The 22,646-nt window shown below is 49.1% G+C and overlaps 1 protein-coding gene across 4 annotated transcripts in view; it reads right to left on the minus strand.

Moving 5' to 3' along the window:
- HMBOX1 (homeobox containing 1) overlaps positions 1-22,646 on the minus strand; it is a 106,344-nt gene that overhangs the window by 43,963 nt on the left and 39,735 nt on the right. For all 4 annotated transcript variants that reach the window (XM_069728403.1, XM_069728402.1, XM_069728401.1 and 1 more), the window contains exon 2: positions 2,529-2,685. In XM_069728403.1, the coding sequence (XP_069584504.1) occupies positions 2,529-2,560 (32 nt within the window). In that variant the 5' untranslated portion in view covers positions 2,561-2,685. The remainder of the gene's footprint in view (positions 1-2,528; positions 2,686-22,646) is intronic.

Below are 22,646 nucleotides of genomic sequence, written 5' to 3' on the forward strand. Positions count from 1 at the left end.
CCCTCCGAGGGGCAGAACAGCTCTCGATTACTGCCCCACTCCTCCCCTCCGGGGGCCAGAACAGCTCAAGGCCGCCACACTCATCCCCTCCGAGGGGCAGAACAGCTCAAGGCCGCCACACTCCTCCCCTCCAAGGGGCAGAACAGCTCGACGCCATCACACTCCTCCCCTCCGGGGGCCAGAACAGCTCGAGGCCACCATACTCCTCCCCTCCAGGGGCAGAACAGCTCTCGATTACTGCCCCACTCCTCCCCTCCAGGGGCCAGAACAGCTCAAGGCCGCCACACTCATCCCCTCCGAGGGGCAGAACAGCTCGAGGCCATCACACTCCTCCCCTCCGAGGGGCAGAACAGCTCGAGGCCACCACACTCCTCCCCTCCGAGGGGCAGAACAGCTCTCGATTACTGCCCCACTCCTCCCCTCCGGGGGCCAGAACAGCTCAAGGCCGCCACACTCTTCCCCTCCGAGGGGCAGAACAGCTCAAGGCCGCCACACTCCTCCCCTCCAAGGGGCAGAACAGCTCGACGCCATCACACTCCTCCCCTCCGGGGGCCAGAACAGCTCGAGGCCACCATACTTCTCCCCTCCAGGGGCAGAACAGCTCAATTACTGCCCCACTCCTCCCCTCCGGGGGCCAGAACAGCTCAAGGCCGCCACACTCATCCCCTCCGAGGGGCAGAACAGCTCGAGGCCACCACACTCCTCCCCTCCAGGGGCAGAACAGCTCAATTACTGCCCCACTCCTCCCCTCCGGGGTCCAGAGCAGCTCGAGGTCACCACACTCCTCCCCTCCAGGGGCAGAGCATCTCTCGACTACTGCCCCACTCCTCCCCTCCGGGGGCAAGAACTGCTCGAGGCCATCACACTCCTCCCCTCCGGGGCAGAGCAGCTCTCGATTACTGCCCCACTCCTCCCCTCAGAGGGGCAGAACAGCTTGAGGCCATCACACTCCTCCTCTCCGAGGGGCAGAACTGCTCGAGGCCATCACACTCCTCCCCTCCGAGGGGCAGAACAGCTCGAGGCCAACACACTCCTCCCCACCAGGGGGCAGACCAGCTCGAGGCCGCCACACTCCTCCCCCCTCCAGGGGCAGACCTCGAGGCCACCACACTCCTCCCCTCAAGAGGCAGACCTTGAGGCCGCCACACCACTCCCCCTCCAGGGGCAGACCTCGAAGTTGCCACACTCCTCCCACTCCAGGGGTAGACCTCGAAACCGCCACACTCTTCCCTCTCCAGGGGCAGACCACCTCAAGGAAGCCACACTCCTCCCCCTCCATGGGCAGACCACCACAAGGCCACCACACTCCTCCCCCTCTAGGGGCAGACCACCTCAAGGCCGCCACACTCCTCCCCCTCTAGGGGCAGACCACCTCAAGGCCACCACACTCCTCCCCCTCCAGGGGCAGACCAGCTCTTGGCCGCCACACTCCTCCCCTCCAGGGGCAGACCTCGAGGCCGCCACACTCCTCCCCCTCTAGGGGCAGACCACCTCAAGGCCACCACACTCCTCCCCCTCCAGGGGCAGACCAGCTCGAGGTCGCCACACTCCTCCCCCCTCCAGGGGCAGACCAGCTCTTGGTCGCCACACTCCTCCCCTCCAGGGGCAGACCTCGAGGCCGCCACACTCCTCCACTCCAGGGGCAGACCTCGAAGCCGCCACACTCCTCCCCCCTCCAAGGGCAGACCAGCTCGAGACCGCTACACTCCTCCCCCCCTCCAGGGCCAGACCACCTCAAGGCTGCCACACTCCCCCCTCCCCCCCCCCCTCCAGGGGCAGTCCACCTCGAGACAGTCACACTCCTCCCCTCCAGGGGCAGACCAGCTCGAGGTCGCCACACTCCTCCACTCCAGGGGCAGACCTCGAAGCTGCCACACTCCTCCCCCTCCAGGGGCAGACCACCTCAAGGCCGCCACACTCCTCCCCCTCCAGGGGCAGACCACCTCAAGGCCACCACACTTCTCCCCTTCCAAGGGCAGACCTCGAAGCCGCCACACTCCTCCCGCTCCAGGGGCAGATCACCTCAAGGCCGCCACACTCCTCCCCCTCCAAAGGCAGATCTTGAAGCCGCCACACTCCTCCCGCTCCAGGGGCAGATCACCTCAAGGCCGCGCACAATCAGATAACATGAAGGGCCAGAGAATTAGAAGGAAGCATGCGATTCATTTCACGTTGGCGTACCTGCACCGATTATTGAGGCAGACTGAATTCAGCACATCTCTTCATGCTGCTGCTCTATCCACTATGCTTTACACTGCAGCTTCAATTTCTACAAATTGGCCGCTGTGTACAAGCACAAGCTCCGCAGGAAGTCAGTATATAACTAAACCGTGACAGAAAGGGGAATCTCATTGAGAAGCTGCTGCTTTGACCAACCTTAATTATTGGTTGAGGGCTCAGTCGTGGTATAAGGCAGCAACGTGGACAATTAAATGAAGCAATATTCATCCAACATGCATTAAAAAAAATTACTGCAAGAAGTAAACGAAAAGGTAAACAGGAGACTAGGAAGACAAGTAGCTGCTGACCTCAGGACACTTGCGTCTGCAGATGGACGCATATCAGCAGGATCATAGGCGAGGCCCGCCACTGCTGGCCACCATGCCGGGGAGAAGAAAAGTTCTGATCCGTGGCCCTCCGGAGAAACACCTGCTGGTCCCTCAAGTAGTCAGAATAAAGATGAACCTGCCGAAGAAAAATAGAAAATATTAAAATGTGTCAAAGTGATTACATTGCGTACTGATATTATTAATACTGCTAAGCTTTCCCAAACTATTGAATGGCAAGTCTGGCTGGTTATGCATCTAAGCTCCCCCAGTCCCCATGGATGTAAAACTATTTATCAAGGCAGATTGGCTGTTCAAGTATGTAGCAAACTTGGGGGTGACAACCTGGACAGAGGATTACACATCTGTAGTATTGGTTGTCACCCAACTTTCCCAGATACAGGAAAAGTCATCATTGTATTGTTCTTTTATTTAACGAATTATTAACTATATAGGTTTTTACAATCCTAATACGAGTGGTAGGAAGATAGTGACCTGACGTTGCATACCTGCGTGGGATACAACTGCGCCCCTGGAAATTACACCTCAAAAAAAAAAAAAAAGGAGGAGACGCAGGAGTGCAGCGCAGGGGAAATGATGCATTAGGGTGGGGAGTAAAGATTCAGAATAAAGATTAGACAGTCTGGGATGAAGTGCTGCATCTCCGAAGAAAAGGCGAGACAGGGGAAGAATCTCCTAGGTATAAAGATTGATGTCAATAGGGCTGTCTGAGATAGCAGCTAATTGAAAAACACGGCAGAAGGACTCCAAGCCGGGAGGAGGGGGAGACGGAGCCACAGATGACGACGGCTGACATTTACACGCCAAGACCTTTCAGATTCACAGGGACACCGGCGACGAGGGGGTTAAACACCGCACGTCAAAACCATCATCTACAAGAAGCCTTCAGAGGAATCTTCTGTTACTAAATGTAAGGAATTGTAAAATTCAACAATAGAATAATAGATGGCGGGGCCACGGCCAGTCCCCTCCGTGTGTGACCAACGGCCAGCCCCCTCCGTGTGTGACCAACGGCCAGCCCCCTCCGTGTGTGACCAACGGCCAGTCCCCTCCGTGTGTGACCAACGGCCAGCCCCCTCCGTGTGTGACCAACGGCCAGCCCCCTCCGTGTGTGACCAACGGCCAGCCCCCTCCGTGTGTGACCAACGGCCAGCCCCCTCCGTGTGTGACCAACGGCCAGCCCCCTCCGTGTGTGACCAACGGCCAGCCCCCTCCGTGTGTGACCAACGGCCAGCCCCCTCCGTGTGTGACCAACGGCCAGCCCCCTCCGTGTGTGACCAACGGCCAGTCCCCTCCGTGTGTGACCAACGGCCAGTCCCCTCCGTGTGTGACCAACGGCCAGTCCCCTCCGTGTGTGACCAACGGCCAGTCCCCTCCGTGTGTGACCAACGGCCAGTCCCCTCCGTGTGTGACCAACGGCCAGTCCCCACCGTGTGTGACCAACGGCCAGCCCCCTCCGTGTGTGACCAACGGCCAGCCCCCTCCGTGTGTGACCAACGGCCAGCCCCCTCCGTGTGTGACCAACGGCCAGCCCCCTCCGTGTGTGACCAACGGCCAGCCCCCTCCGTGTGTGACCAACGGCCAGCCCCCTCCGTGTGTGACCAACGGCCAGCCCCCTCCGTGTGTGACCAACGGCCAGCCCCCTCCGTGTGTGACCAACGGCCAGCCCCCTCCGTGTGTGACCAACGGCCAGTCCCCTCCGTGTGTGACCAACGGCCAGTCCCCTCCGTGTGTGACCAACGGCCAGTCCCCTCCGTGTGTGAACAATGGCCAGCCCCCTCCGTGTGTGACCAACGGCCAGTCCCCTCCGTGTGTGACCAACGGCCAGTCCCCTCCGTGTGTGACCCATCAGAAGTTATGGGGGAGATAGAAATGTGAGAAAGATCAGAACCTCTGTCACTCATATTTTGGATAACTTGTATTTTTTCCTCTCTGCATTACGTCTATCGTCACTTTTTTTCATTTCTTGTATGACATAGCTGTACGAGGGTTTACTTCTGATGGGACGAGATGTTAATTATTTTCATCATTCTTGGGCTATATATAATTACACTAAATACATAACTTCATAGTTTTGTAAAAAAGAAAAACAAACACTAATATATATATTATCTATACACACACGCACACATATATATTACACACACATATAGTGTATATTACATACATATATATTACGCACATACACATATATACACATACAGTACAGACCAAAAGTTTGGACACACCTTCTCATTTAAAGATTTTTCTGTATTTTCATGACTATGAAAATTGTACATTCACACTGAAGGCATCAAAACTATGAATTAACACATGAGGAATTATATACTTAAAGTGTGAAACAACTGAAATTATGTCTTATATTCTAGGTTCTTCAAAGTAGCCACCTTTTGCTTTGATGACTGATTTGCACATTCTTGGCATTTTCTTGATGAGCTTCAAAAGTTAGTCACCGGGAATGGTGTTCCAACAATCTTGAAGGAGTTCCCAGAGATGCTTAGCATCCTTCATGGTAAAATAGCTGCTAGGAAACCACTGCTAAGGACAGGCAACAAGCAGAAGAGACTTGTTTGGGCTAAAGAACACAAGGAATGGACATTAGACCAGTGGAAATCTGAGCTTTGGTCTGATGAATCAAGGTTTGAGATCTTTGGTTCCAACCACCGTGTCTTTGTGCGATGCAGAAAAGGTGAACGGACGGACTCTACATGCCTGGTTCCCACCGTGAAGCATGGAGGAGGAGGTGTGATGGTGTGGGGGGGCTTTGCTGGTGACACTGTTGGGGATTTATTCAAAATTGAAGGCATACTGAACCAGCATGGCTACCACAGCATCTTGCAGCGGCATGCTATTCCATCCGTTTGCATTTAGTTGGACCATCATTTATTTTTCAACAGGACAATGACCCCAAACACACCTCCAGGCTGTGTAAGGGCTATTTGACCCAGAAGAAGAGTGATGGGGTGCTACACCAGATGACCCGGCCTCCACAGTCACCAGACCTGAACCCAATCAACATGGTTTGGGGTGAGCTGGACCGCAGAGTGAAGGCAAAAGGGCCAACAAGTGCTAAGCATCTCTGGGAACTCCTTCAAGATTGTTGGAAGACCATTCCCGGTGACTACCTCTTGAAGCTCATCAAGAGAATGCCAAGAGTGTGCAAAGCAGCCATCAAAGCAAAAGGTGGCTACTTGGAAGAACCTAGAATATAAGGCTGGGTTCACACTGCGTTGTTTGAACCCGTTTAACGGACTACATTACACCGCGGCATAACGCGGTGTAACGTAGTCCGTTAATGCCGCCATTACTTGTAATGGTGAACGCATCGCTAGCGCACGCCCACAATGGGCGGGCGCTAGCGATGTGCCGTCATTGAGTGACGGACCCAAGACGCGGCCTGCAGCATTTCCGGGTCCGTCACTCCTAGCGCAGATGGAGCTAGCAGATGCTCCATCTGCGCTAGCACAGTGCCAAAGTCGGCACTTGCGTTAGTGCAGTCCGTTTAATGGATTTGTTGAACGTACTTCACAACACAAGTGTGAACCTAGCCTTAGACATATTTTCAGTTGTTTCACACTTTTTTGTTAAGTATATAATTCCACATGTGTTATTTCATAGTTTTGATGCCTTCAGTGTGAATGTACAATTTTCATAGTCATGAAAATACAGAGAAATCTTTAAATGGTAAGGTGTCCAAACTTTAGGTCTGTACTGTATGTATGTGTATATGTCTGTGTGTAATATATATGTATGCGTGTGTGTGTAATATACAGTATATGTATGTACATATATTACACACACATATATATTACACACATACATATACTGTATATTACACACATTTTCAAAAGATCAGATTTATTAAGTATTGGGTATGAGTCACGTGCAGAAATCCTGGAACTTCCAGCCTCAGTTATTATCAATGAGGTTATTAATGGTCGTCTGAGGAAGGTTCTGCCACTGCCACATACTCCCGGATCAGAGCCCGTCCAGCAGGTGCAGCCTCACACCATACCCTAGTATGGAGCAAGGCCAAGCCCTCTAGCCAGCCATGCCTACTGGACACCGTGATCTCGGCCCATATAAGTGTATGGGGCAAAGACGCACTCACTGACTGCAGACTTACCACTCTGGACTTTATTACCTCATTAACACCAGCCGAGCCTGGAAGTGCTGGGATTGTTTAATTCTCCAGACAGAAGACATCCAAGAAAATAAACACCACATCCTGTTATTATACTCCAGAGCTGAACTCATTATTCTGCTGGTGCAGTCACTGTGTACATACATTACATTACTGATCCCGAGTTACATCCTGTTATTATACTCCAGAGCTGCATTCACTATTCTGCTGGTGAAGTCGCTGTGTACATACATTACATTACTGATCCCGAGTTACATCCTGTTATTATACTCCAGAGCTGCATTCACTATTCTGCTGGTGCAGTCACTGTGTACATACATTACATTACTGATCCTGAGTTACATCCTGTATTATACTCCAGAGCTGCACTCACTATTCTGCTGGTGCATTCACTGTGTACATACATTACATTACTGATCCCGAGTTACATCCTGTATTATACCCCAGAGCTGCACTCACTATTCTGCTGGTGCAGTCACTGTGTACATACATTACATTACTGATCCCGAGTTACATCCTGTTATTATACTCCAGAGCTGCATTCACTATTCTGCTGGTGCAGTCACTGTGTACATACATTACATTACTGATCCTGAGTTACATCCTGTATTATACTCCAGAGCTGCACTCACTATTCTGCTGGTGCAGTCACTGTGTACATACATTACATTACTGATCCCGAGTCACATCCTGTATTATACTCCAGAGCTGCACTCACTATTCTGCTGGTGCAGTCACTGTGTACATACATTACATTACTGATCCCGAGTCACATCCTGTATTATACTCCAGAGCTGCACTCACTGTGTATCAGCAGAGTTGGGTGCAGGGTTACTCCTTATTGCAGAGGGGGCATCAGCAGTACAATATCCGGCACATTATGATGCCCCCACCACCCATGATGAATGTCACCTGTCATTCCCAGAAGATGAAGGGGATATGAGACAATCTGGCCGCTAATAGAGCTGGGACTACAAATAATTCAGAAATGGAATAGCAGCAATGTGTCAGCTCCCATTATGAGGAGTGCGGCACGAGGAGCCGTCTGAAGAAAAGACGCTTACCGAAGACGCCGCGCACAACAAAGCCCCGTGTAATGTAATCACAGTCTGCAGCCGGCAGAGTCAATAACATCTCCAGAAAATACATCACAGACTCATTTATAGGCGAGTTACACAATAATCAGCTGTCAGGGCACAAACCAGTCACCTTGGACTACAGAGCAGTGTGTGCAGGGCGGCAGTGCATTGTAGGAGATGTAGTGCTCACAGCGGGCCTTGCAGTAAGCGGTGTACCCGGGATATCCCCACCACACGGAGCGCCACATCGCCCACCACACGGAGCGCCACATCCCCCACCACACGGAGCGCCACATCCCCACTACACGGAGCGCCACATCCCCCACCACCACACGGAGCGCCACATCCCCACTACACGGAGCGCCACATCCCCCACCACCACACAGAGCGCCACATCCCCCACCACCACACGGAGCGCCACATCCCCCACCACACGGAGCGCCACATCCCCCACCACCACACGGAGCGCCACATCCCCCACCACACGGAGCGCCACATCCCCCACCACCACACGGAGCGCCACATCCCCCACCACCACACGGAGCGCCACACCCCCCACCACACGGAGCGCCACATCCCCCACCACACGGAGCGCCACATCCCCACTACACGGAGCACCACATCCCCCACCACCACACGGAGCGCCACATCCCCACTACACGGAGCACCACATCCCCCACCACCACACGGAGCGCCACATCCCCCACCACCACACGGAGCGCCACATCCCCCACCACCACACGGAGCGCCACATCCCCCACCACCACACGGAGCGCCACATCCCCCACCACCACACGGAGCGCCACATCCCCCACCACCACACGGAGCGCCACATCCCCCACCACCACACGGAGCGCCACATCCCCCACCACCACACGGAGCGCCACATCCCCCACCACCACACGGAGCGCCACATCCCCCACCACCACACGGAGCGCCACATCCCCCACCACCACACGGAGCGCCACATCCCCCACCACCACACGGAGCGCCACATCCCCCACCACCACACGGAGCGCCACATCCCCCACCACCACACGGAGCGCCACATCCCCCACCACCACACGGAGCGCCACATCCCCCACCACCACACGGAGCGCCACATCCCCACCACACGGAGCGCCACATCCCCCACCACCACACGGAGCGCCACATCCCCCACCACACGGAGCGCCACATCCCCACCACCACACGGAGCGCCACATCCCCCACCACCACACGGAGCGCCACATCCCCCACCACCACACGGAGCGCCACATCCCCCACCACCACACGGAGCGCCACATCCCCCACCACCACACGGAGCGCCACATCCCCACCACACGGAGCGCCACATCCCCCACCACCACACGGAGCGCCACATCCCCCACCACCACACGGAGCGCCACATCCCCCACCACACGGAGCGCCACATCCCCACCACCACACGGAGCGCCACATCCCCCACCACCACACGGAGCGCCACATCCCCCACCACACGGAGCGCCACATCCCCACCACCACACGGAGCGCCACATCCCCCACCACACGGAGCGCCACATCCCTCACCACCACACGGAGCGCCACATCCCCCACCACACGGAGCGCCACATCCCCCACCACCACACAGAGCGCCACATCCCCCACCACCACACGGAGCGCCACATCCACCACCACACGGAGCGCCACATCCCCCACCACCACACGGAGCGCCACATCCCCCACCACCACACGGAGCGCCACATCCCCCACCACACGGAGCGCCACATCCCCCACCACACGGAGCGCCACATCCCCCACCACACGGAGCGCCACATCCCCCACCACCACACGGAGCGCCACATGCCCACCACACGGAGCGCCACATCCCCCACCACACGGAGTGCCACATCCCCACCACCACACGGAGCGCCACATCCCCACCACACAGAGCGCCACATCCCCCACCACCACACGGAGCGCCACATCCCCCACCACCACACGGAGTGCCACATCCCCCACCACACGGAGTGCCACATCCCCACCACACGGAGCGCCACATGCCCACCACACAGAGCTACATCCTCCACCACACGGAGCGCCACATCCCCCACCACATGAGCGCCACATCCCCCACCACCACATGGAGCGCCACATCCCCCACCACCACACGGAGCGCCACTTCCCCCACCACCACACGGAGCGCCACATCTCCCACCACCACACGGAGCGCCACATCCCCACCACACGGACCACCACATCCCCATATTTGGACCGCTACATGCAATCTTATACACATCTAGTGACCGTGATACAGAAGCATCACATCCAGAGATTAGTGAGTGTCCATGGCGGGCGACAGGAGGCCCCAGCGCATCTGACATCACCAAGACATGGCACTTGTACTCCTCTATCTTTGATTTATGGTTCCAGTAAACGAGGCCTCACACTGAAGTCATGAATCTTCAGCTTCACATCTGTGCCACCATACAGTGCACAACTGGAGGAAAGACCGATAAAACCCGAAGAACTGACAAAAAACAGTGCAAATCCATCTACCCATCTTCTCTCACTAACGTCAGACACTGGTCTTTGTTAACGTCGGCATTATATTCCGTAATCCCACTGGCGGACAGACAGAAGAGGCCGCTGTGCAGGAAGAGTGTATGGGCCCTCTGAGGTCAGTGATCGTGGCCCCGACCTCTTGGGTCCTGTGCATCTGCAGAGGTTGCACAACGCTCCCTGCACCCCGGAGTAATCCCCCTATTAACAATGAGGCAGAGTAACTCCTCTCATGGCTTCAAATAACACGGGGTTAAATGCATTTATTGTACGTGTCTATTACTACACTTAACAGATGATCAACAAAAGACCTACCACAACACTAGAGCAATTGGCACCAGGGAGGGGATAATCGCTTATCCAAGACAGATTGTGCTGGAGGCTAACCAAACTTACTTCTACTCATTTTCAGCAAATGGCGGACCCCTGGATGTTCGGGTCATGTGTGACAACGTGGCAAACACTTCATTAATGCCGGTCAGACAGTCGCAGTTCCCACGCTGTCAAAGGACAGCATGAGCCCGCAGCTATGATCAGAGGTATAACGTTTACCTTTGGCGTCAGCTGAGGGGACTACTGCTCCCATCAGCCTACGCCTGCTGCCGCTATTAACAGCAAGAGAAGAAGCAGCTGATAAAAAATAAAAAGAAGAAAGAAAGACGGCGTGAGTACCACTGTATTTTTCATAACCAGCCAGGCAAAACTCACAGCTGGGGGCTGCAACCCTCAGCTGTCAGCGTTAGCAAGGCTGGTTGTCATGAATAGAGGGGTCCCCACTGCACTTTTTTAAAGTACCGTATATACTGGAGTATAAGCCGACCCGAGTATAAGCCAACCCCCCTAATTTTGCCACAAAAAAACTGGGAAAACGTAATGACTCGAGTATAAGCCTAGGGTGGGAAATGCAGCAGCTACCGGTAAATTTCAAAAATAAAAATAGATACCAATAAAAGTAAAATTAATTGAGACATAAGTAGGTTAAGTGTTTTTGAATATCCATATTGAATCAGGAGCCTCATATAATGCTCCATACAGTTCATTATGGGCCCCATTAGATGCTCCATATTAAAATATGCCCCATATAATGCTGCACAAAAGTTGATTATGACCCCATAAGATGCTCCATACAGACATTTGCCCCGTATAATGCTGAACAAATGCTGATTATGGCCCCATAAGATGCCCCATACAGATATTTGCCCCCATATAATGCTGCACATGGCCGGATAAGATGCCCCATACCGACATTTGCCCCCATATCATGCTGCACATGGCCGGATAAGATGCCCCATACCGACATTTGCCCCCATATCATGCTGCACATGGCCGGATAAGATGCCCCATACAGACATTTGCCCCCATATAATGCTACACATGGCCACATAAGATGCCCCATACAGATATTTGCCCCAATATAATGCTGCACATGGCTGGATAAAATGCCCCATACAGACATTTGCCCCCATATAATGCTACACATGGCCACATAAGATGCCCCATACAGACATTTGCCCCCATATAATGCTGCACATGGCCACATAAGATGATCCATACAGATATTTGGCCCAAAAGCTGTTGCTGCGATTAAAAAAATTACATACTCACCTTCCCCGTTCCACCGCTGACTGCCGCTCTGTCTTCCCATCCTCTGCACCGACGTTCAGGAAGAGGGCGGCGCGCACTAATCGCGTCACTGCGCCCTCTGACCTGAACGTCACTGCAGAGGACGCGGAAGACACAGCGGCGCCGCCGGTGGCACGAGGAGTAGGTGAGTATCGCGCACTGCTCCCCGTCACTGCAGGTCTGTTTCCCAGCACCGCATTTTCTTCCTGTAGTGAACGGTCACCGTTACCGCTCATTACAGTAATGAATATGTGGCTCCACCTCTATGGGAGGTGGAGCCGCATATTTATTACTGTAATGAGCGGTACCATGTGACCGCTCAGTACAGGAAGAAACTGCAGCGCTGGAAGAAGCAGAGACGTGCAGGGACCGCGCTGGGAGTAGGTAAGTATAATTACACAGCCCCCGCCGACCCCTGGGTATGACTCGAGTATAAGCCAAGAGGGGGACTTTCAGCCCAAAAAAATGGGCTGAGAATCTCGGCTTATACTCGAGTATATACGGTATATTCTTGTACATAGGGAGCAGTATTATAGTAGTTATATTCTTGTACATAGGGGGTAGTATTATATACTGTACATAATTGTCTAAGGGCTTATACTCGAGTATTTACGGTAATTTATATTAATAATTAAAAAAAAAAAAAAGTGGAGTCACCCCCATTTTTAACAACCAGCCAAGCTAAGGCAGACAGCTGGGTGCTGGTATTCTCAGGCTGGTAAACGGATATGAACATTGTCCTCCCCCAGCCGCCCAGAAAAGGCGCATATATTAGATGCACAAATTCTGGCACTTTGCCTGGCTCTTCCCACTTGTCCTGTCGCAGTGGCAAGTGGGGTAATATCTGTGGAGTTTTTGTCACCTTTGTATTGTCTGGTGACATCAAGTTCACAGATTAGTAATGGAGAGGTCTCTATAAGATGACTGTCCATTACTAATCCTATAGTTATATTATAAATAAACATACAGCAAGAATATTTTTTTTTTAAAATAAAAGCACACATATTTAAAAATAACAAACACAGCTATAATAACCTAAAGCCCAGTTCACTGAAGCCAACAACTCCTGAAAAAAAAAACAAAAATAAAAAAACAACCATGTTGCGAGCACAGCATTAGTGACTAGCGGTAATGTCATCAAGGTTACCGCTGGTCATTGAGGCTGCGTCCCCAGGTGTACCCCAGAACTCCAGTGACCTCCCCGCTAGCACAGAGTCTCACGGCACAGCACTGAACTCAGAGTTCACTGTGAAATTTCTCCCAGTGAACTCACTATGCGAGCAGTGATCTCAACGAGGTCACGGCAGTTCAGTGGCCCGGCTGGGAATGCAGCCTCAGTGATCGGCAGTAACCTGGATGATGTCACCGCTGCTCATGAGCAGCTTATTTATCAATGGTTCTCAGCCAGGACAGTCGCATTGTGACACCATCCAGGTTGAAAACAATTTACCCCCAAACATCGATTATGGCGTGAGACTGAATGATGGACAGGTGAGGGATATGGTTGTTTTTTATTTTTGTTTTATTACATGAGACCTTGGCTTCAGTGGAATGGTCGATGACGTGAGTATGGTTTAATTTAGAATCCTTAAAGGAGTCTGTGTCATTCTTTCAATTAAAAGACTATTCTGGCTATAGGATTAGTAATGGATAAGCATCTTTAAAGGGAACCTGTCACCCCGTTTTTTCAGATTGAGATATAAATACTGTTAAATAGGGCCTGCGCTGTGCGTTACTATAGTGTATGTAGTGTACCCTGATTCCCCACCTATGCTGAGAAATACATTACCAAAGTCGCCGTTTTCGCCTGTCAATCAGGCTGGTCAGGTCAGGTGGGCGTGGTGACATCGCTGTTTCTTCCCCAGCTTTCTGTTGGTGGCGTAGTGGTGTGCGCATGTCGCAGTGACGAATCCACTGCGCGCACGTGAAGAAGCAGCGCGCGATCTGCGCTGTTACCCCCTGTCATCGGTGGGGGCGGCCATCTTCCTGGGGACGCGCGTGCGCAGATGGAGTGCTCTGCTGCACGGGGCTTCAGAAAAATGGCCGCGGGATGCCGCGCGTGCGCAGAAGAGATCGCGGCGGCCATTTTCTCAAAGCCGAGTTTGCATCTCGGCTTTGGGAAAATGGCCGCCGCGATCTCTTCTGCGCACGCGCGGCATCCCACGGCCATTTTCCTGAAGCCCCGTGCAGCAGAGCACTCCATCTGCGCACGCGCGGCCCCAGGAAGATGGCCGCCCCCACCGATGACAGGGGGTAACAGCGCAGATCGCGCGCTGCTTCTTCACGTGCGCGCAGTGGATTCGTCACTGCGACATGCGCACACCACTACGCCACCAACGGAAAGCTGGGGAAGAAACAGCGATGTCACCACGCCCACCTGACCTGACCAGCCTGATTGACAGGCGAAAACGGCGACTTTGGTAATGTATTTCTCAGCATAGGTGGGGAATCAGGGTACACTACATACACTATAGTAACACACAGCGCAGGCCCTATTTAACATTATTTATATCTCAATCTGAAAAAACGGGGTGACAGGTTCCCTTTAAGACACCTCTTCATTACTAAGCCGTGGGCTTGATGTCAGGAGACAATACCAAGGTGACATCAACCCCACTTGCCAAGGCCACAGGGCAAGTGGAAAGAGTCGGGCAAAGTGCCAGAATGGGCGCATCTAACAGATGCAACTTTTCTGTGTGGTTGGGGGGGGGACCAATGTCCATGGCCCCTTACCAGCCTGAGAATAACAGCCCACCACTATCTGCTTTAGCTTAACTGGTTGTCAAAAATAGGGGAAGGAGAGGACACCACATTGTTTTTAATTATTTATTTAAATAATTAAAAAAGAAAAAGAAACAGCATGAGGATCTCTCTATTCTTGATAACTAGACTTGTTAACGCTAACAACTGAGGGTTGCAGCCCGCAGCTGTCAGTTTTACCAGGCTGGTAATAATTTTTTTTTTAAAAAACACAGAAGTACCCGCGCCTTTAAATAAATACATTTTTTTAAAAAGTCTTACGGTAAAGAGCTGAATTCACAGTTCACCGGGACAAATTTCTAACAGTGAACTGTGGTGCACTCTCTGAGCTCAGCATTGCAACGTGAGACTTTCTCAGTGTGCTAGCAAGGATCTCACTGAGGTCACCGCAGTTCAGGGGCCCAGCTAAGAACACAGCATCAGTGACCGACGGTAACCTCAATGACATCACCGCTAGTCACTGACACTGCGCTCAGAGCAGCTCATTCACCAGTGGATCTCAGCCTGGACTGTCACATGTTGGCACCGTTAAGGTTGAAAACTGTTTACCGTATCCCCAGACATGGATAACAGGGTGGGACAAAATGAGGGATACGGTTTTTATTTTTATTTTCTTACAGGAGAAGAGAGCTTCAATGGGATGAGATTAGAGTATAACTGTGTGTGCTATTTTTAAATAGAGTAAAAGTGTGTTTTGTTTTTAAATTTCAAATAAAGGACTTTATTCTGGCTGTGTGTTTATTTACAATATAACTCTAGGATTAGTAATAGATAGGTGTCTTATAGATGCCTCTCCATTACTAAGCAGTGGGTTTGATGTCACCAGACAATACAAAAGCGACATCAACCCCACAAATAGGAATCCAACTTGCCACCGCTGCAGGGCAAGTAGGAAGAGCAGGGCAGAGTGTCAGAATTGGCGCTTTTAATAGATGGGTCTTTTCTGAGGAAATGCGGGTTGCAATTGTTGGGCTGGGAGGGCCAGTGTTCATGGCCACTTAACCAACCTGACAATACCAGCCCCTAACTCTCTGCTTTAGCTTGACTGGTTGTCAAAAAAGGTTGGCACCCAACGCGGTTTTTGTAAAATTGGTGGGGATCCCTCTACTCTTGATAACTAGCCTGGCTAAAGCTGACAGCTGAGGGTTGCAGCCTCCAGCTATGAATTTTGCCTGGCTGGTTATAAAAAATACAGGGTAACGCAAGCCATTTTTTTTTTTATTTAAAATTATTTACTTTCAGCGCATGCACCGCTGGGTCTTGCTGTTAGCGGCAGCAGGCGTAGGCTGATGGGAGCAGAAGTCCCATCAGCTGACGCCTGTGACCAGAGGTGAACTTTTTACATCCGATCACAGCTGCGGACTCATTTGACAGTGTGGGAACAGCAGCTGTCAGATTCGCGGTAATGGTTTTACCGGCGATTAGAAGCATTGTTTGCAGCCCTGTCATGCACATGATAACGTGAGAAACACCCAGTGGTCGAGGGGTCTAACCCGAACAGTAACAGACTTCTTGGTGAACGTGCCTGAACAGTAGGGTGTTCGGTACGGATGCCATACTTTACTGTTTGGATTCGCCCATCTCAACTCATTTAAAATTTTTATCACTTAATATCAACCAGCATTACATATGCTGAGAAACTGCTGCTACTAATACATTACAATAACCTGGATCATAACCTGTAGCATGAAATCAACACCAAATCTGATATAAACTATAGTATTTACCTTAGAATGTGAACATAACTACTATAATACTGCCCCCATGTACACGAATATAACTACCATAATACTGCCCCTATGTACAAGAATATATCTACTATAATACTGCTCCTATGTACAAGAATATAACTGCTATAATACTGCTCCTATGTACAAGAATATAACTACTGTAATACTGCCCCTATGTACAAGAATATAACTACTATAATACTGCTCCTATATACAAGAATATAACTACTATAATACTGCCCCTATGTACAAGAATATAACTACTATAATACTGCCCCTATGTACAAGAATATAACTACTATAATACTGCCCCTATGTACAAGAATATAACTACTATAATACTGCCCCTACGTACAAGAATATAACTACTATAATACTGTCCCTATGTACAAGAATATAACTACTATAATACTGCTCCTATGTACAAGAATATAACTACTATAATACTGCCCCCTATGTACAAGAATATAACTATTCTAATACTGCCCCTATATACAAGAATATAACTACTATAATACTGCCCCTATATTCAAGAATATAACTACTATAATACTGCCCCTATGTACAAGAATATAACTACTATAATACTGTTCCTATGTACAAGAATATAACTACTATAATACTGCCCCCTATGTACAAGAATATAACTATTCTAATACTGCCCCTATATACAAGAATATAACTACTATAATACTGCCCCTATATTCAAGAATATAACTACTATAATACTGCCCCTATGTACAAGAATATAACTACTATAATACTGTTCCTATGTACAAGAATATAACTACTATAATACTGCCCCTATGTACAAGAATATAACTACTATAATACTGTTCCTATATACAAGAATATAACTACTATAATACTGCCCCCTATGTACAAGAATATAACTATTCTAATACTGCCCCTATATACAAGAATATAACTACTATAATACTGCCCCTATATTCAAGAATATAACTACTATAATACTGCCCCTATGTACAAGAATATAACTACTATAATACTGATCCTATCTACAAGAATATAACTACTATAATACTGCCCCTATATACAAGAATAACTATTCTAATACAGCCCCTATATACAAGAATATAACTACTATAATACTGCCCCTATGTACAAGAATATAACTACTATAATACTGCCCCTATGTACAGTAATATAACTACTATAATACTGCCCCTATATACAAGAATATAACTACTATAATACTGCTCCTCTGTACAAGAATATAACTACTATAATACTGCCCCTATGTACAAGAATATAACTACTATAATACTGCCCCTATGTACAGTAATATAACTACTATAATACTGCTCCTATGTACAAGAATATAACTACTATAATACTGCCCCTATATACAAGAATAACTATTCTAATACAGCCCCTATATACAAGAATATAACTACTATAATAGTGCTCCTCTGTACAAGAATATAACTACTATAATACTGCCCCTATGTACAAGAAAATAACTACTATAATACTGCCCCTATGTACAGTAATATAACTACTATAATACTGCCCCTATATACAAGAATATAACTACTATAACACTGCCCCTATGTACAAGAAAACACGCGCGGCTGCCGCCGTCTTCCGTTCCCAGGATGCATTGCGAAATTACTCAGATGACATAGCGGTCTCGCGAGACCGCAAAGTCTTCTGGGTAATTTCGCAATGCATTGCCGGGAACGGAAGATGGCGGCAGGCGCGAGCGGCTCGGTGGACTACAGAGGGTGAGAATAGTAGGTTTTTGTTTTTTTATTATTTTTAACATTACATTTTTTTACTATTGATGCCGCATAGGCAGCATCAATAGTAAAAAGTTGGGGACACACAGGGTTAATAGCAGCGGTTACGGAGTGCGTTACCTGCGGCATAACGCGGTACGTTACCGCCGGCATTAACCCTTTGTGAGCGGTGACTGGAAGGGAGTATGCGGGCGACAGGCACTGACTGCGAGGTGTAAGGAGCGGCCATTTTCTTCCGGACTCTGCCCGTCGCTGTTTTGCCGCGACCAGTCAGCGAGTTGGATTTCCATGACAGACAGAGGCCGCGACCAATGAATATCCGTGACAAAGACAGACAGAAAGACGGAAGTGACCCTTACAGAATTATATAGTAGATAATACTGCTCCTATGTACAGGAATATAACTACTATAATACTGCTCCTATGTACAAGAATATAACTACTATAATACTGCCCCTATGTACAAGAATATAACTACTATAATACTGCTCCTATGTACAAGAATATAACTACTATAATACTGCCCCTATGTACAAGAATATAACTACTATAATACTGCTCCTATGTACAAGAATATAACTACTATAATACTGCCCCTATGTACAAGAATATAACTACTATAATACTGCTCCTATGTACAAGAATATAACTACTATAATACTGCCCCTATGTACAAAAATATAACTACTATAATACTGCCCCTATGTACAAGAATATAACTACTATAATACTGCTCCTATGTACAAGAATATAACTACTATAATACTGTTCCTATGTACAAGAATATAACTACTATAATACTGCCCCTATGTACAAGAATATAACTACTATAATACTGCTCCTATGTACAAGAATATAACTACTATAATACTGCTCCTATGTACAAGAATATAACTACTATAATACTGCTCCTATGTACAAGAATATAACTACTATAATACTGCTCCTATGTACAAGAATATAACTACTATAATACTGCTCCTATGTACAAGAATACAACTACTATAATACTGCTCCTATGTACAAGAATACAACTACTATAATACTGCCCATATGTACAAGAATATAACTACTATAATACTGCTCCTATGTACAAGAATATAACTACTATAATACTGCCCCTATGTACAAGAATATAACTACTATAAAACTGCTCCTATGTACAAGAATATAACTACTATAATACTGCTCCTATGTACAAGAATATAACTACTATATTACTGCCCCTATGTACAAGAATATAACTACTATAATACTGCTCCTATGTACAAGAATATAACTACTATAATACTGCCCCTATGTACAAGAATATAACTACTATAATACTGCCAATACTGTACAAGGACAGACCAGGGTCTGTGCAGACACTGAAATAGCAAGAAGAGGAGATATGTTTTAACAGCTCAGAATTAAAATAAGGGTATGTGCACACGTAGGTGGGATGTCTGTGGATTTTTCTGCACCTGTTTTTGTAAATCCACAGGTAAACCACACTTTGGATTACCTGCGGATTTACTGCAGTTTTTGTGCGGATTCCACCTGCGGTTTTACACCTGCGGATTCCTATTATGGAAGGGTATGTGCACACGCTGCATATTTTGCTGCGGATCAGCAGCTGTTTTCCATGAGTTTAGAGTACCATGTAAAAATTGGAAAACAAAATCCGCAGTGCACATGCTGCGGGAAAAAACGCGTTGAAATGCTGCGTTTTTTATTCCGCAGCATGTCAATTCTTTGTGCGGATTCCGCAGCGGTTTACACCTGCTCCATTATAGGAATCCGCAGGTGTAAAACCGCAGGGGAAATCCGCACAAAAAAACGCGGTAAATCCACGGTAATTCCGCAGTAAGTCTGCAGTTAATCCGCAATGCGGTTTACCTGCAGATTTACAAAAACAGGTGCGGAAAAATCCGCAGACATCCCACCTACGTGTGCACATACCCTAAAAGTATCAAACTTGACAGCATCTCTAGGTGTGGCACTAATAGTAGAAATCTAGCGTCCATCTCGGCGCAGGATACTGACACAGCGGCTCCTGATGAAGCATTAGGATAACAAATGTCGGACTTGTTAGAGGGGTCACTGCAGCGGTGACAGACGGGCGTACAATCAGCATATATTGCTATGGATGAAATATCACCGCCCCTACGGCACTGACCTCGATATCACATGGAGATAATGCACTCATTACGCCATACGAGAGCATGACAAATCAATAGTGAATTAACACTTATCAGGCAGCAGAAGGTTAACATGAATATGTAAGAAAAAAAGAAAAAAAATGAATATATTAGTGTCCACTGGCATTCATCTTTATGGGTTGCAATTAGCGTTTGTCTGGGGGGCTTCCTGTTACAGAAAGGACTCGATAAACTGGAACCGAGACTTGTGGAAAGCGATTAAACCTAGAAAAGCAGAAGATGGGACTGACAGGAGACGCAGGGACTGGGGGAAAAGGGGAACTCACACATTATAATGTTATGGCAAAAGTGGTAGGATACGGACCGGTGGTGCAGACCCCACAATCCCAGTAAGGAAGGGGCAACAAGTGTTCTCAGCGCAAGGACAGGAAAGTAGTTCATTCTCTCCACGGGGACCATGATAGGTGGGTGGTGGTTCGGCACAGGCACTTTGTAAAGTGTCCCCATGGAGGGAATGAACTATTTACTGGCCCTTGTTGCCCCTTCACTCCTGGCAGTGGCGCAAGCACTCACCTCTTTTAATGTCACCATGTATATTTCAGGGTCATTACTAGACAACCACTTATTTTTAAGCCATTAAATATCATAAAAATGTATTCCTGATCCGGGGCAGCGCCGCGACACTCTGATCCGGGGCAGCGCCGCGACACTCTGATCCGGGGCAGCGCCGCGACACTCTGATCCGGGGCAGCGCCGCGACACTCTGATCCGGGGCAGCGCCGCGACACTCTGATCCGGGGCAGCGCCGCGACACTCTGATCCGGGGCAGCGCCGCGACACTCTGATCCGGGGCAGCGCCGCGACACTCTTATTTTTTCCTCATAGACTTGTATTAGCAACGGAGGGCCTAACGCTTCATCCGTCGTTCGCCGGATCCGTTGAAAATTGTTTGTCCGGAGGAAACTGACAAAGTAACTTTTTTGTGTAAGTAAAAAAAACGGACAGCAACAGCTCCGTCGCCATCCGTCATTTGCTCAAATGGAAGCCTATGGGCACCGGATCCGTCGAATGACTGAATCCGGCGACGGATTCAGTTTGTGGTTTTCTTTTTCTCTTAAACTGAGCATGCTCCGATTTTTTTTTTTTTTTAGGATCCAATTAGCCAGATCCGCCAGTCGGATCCGGCTAAAAAAGGGATCCATCATCAGTTTTTCACAATCTGCGGCGGCTCCATTGAGCCAAAGGATTGTGAGTAACGGCAAAAAACTGATGTGTTAAAGGGGCCTTAGGCCGCTACATCGCACATTCACTTTTAGCTCACCATGTTCTATAATTATAGATTTATACAGGTGGGCTATAGTTTCCGGGGTAAATTCTATCACGTATCTGTAATTGGGACCCTGCTTCGTCAGAGGAGTCACAGGCCGCCTAACTTTAGTGTTTACAGAAAAGTTGGCTGTTTCGGGCTTCACCTGATGTCGCCGCGTGACTTCCTCTGTTATCGGGGGACCGGCGCTGTCCCTGCAGTCCAGCGTTCTGACACTTATTTTTAGCAGAGTGCTTCGTAGGTGATCGCTGAACAATTCCTTTTAACCCTTGCTAATTTCTGCGGGATATGAAGTTCCAGCCAGGACCTCGCTGGCGGTTTATAATGACGATCATCGCCGACTGTACTGGCCGTCGATCGCTATCCAATATCTTATCAGTGGTATCATCATAGCTGCCCTCGTGTGACCTGCACTGCTCTGTACAGACGGGTATGTGTCAGTCAAGGGCTTTGTCACTTTATATTCTATGTAAATACCCCATGACTTCTAAAGAGTCTACGAAAACTAATAGGTTCCTCCAACATATCGTTGTATTCCATATTTAGCTCTAATCATTGTGTGCATCACCAGGTTAAAGGGGCAAGATACACACAGTAAAATGGTCCCTGAGCTGCCGTAACGGCTCCCATACACAGCACACTCATACAGGAGAGAATCCTGCTCTCCTGTCTGTATGCAGCACATGTTCGGAAGCAGTATGGAGGGCCTTATACAGAAGTACTAAGCAGTAAAGCTGGGAATACAGCACTGGGGTAAGATAAAACACTTCCTAGAAAGCAGCATTAGAGTCGGTGAGTATCTTTCTCTCACTCTCTCTGCTCCTGCTCTCCTGACTGTATGCATCACATGTTCAGAAGCAGTATGGAGGGCCTTATACAGAAGTACTAAGCAGTAAAGCTGGGAATCCAGCACTGGGTGAGATAAAACACTTCCTAGAAAGCAGCATTAGAGTCGGTGAGTATCTTTCTCTCACTCTCTGCTCCTGCTCTCC

Source organism: Ranitomeya imitator, chromosome 5 (assembly GCF_032444005.1).
Source record: "Ranitomeya imitator isolate aRanImi1 chromosome 5, aRanImi1.pri, whole genome shotgun sequence".
NCBI lineage: Eukaryota > Metazoa > Chordata > Amphibia > Anura > Dendrobatidae > Ranitomeya > Ranitomeya imitator.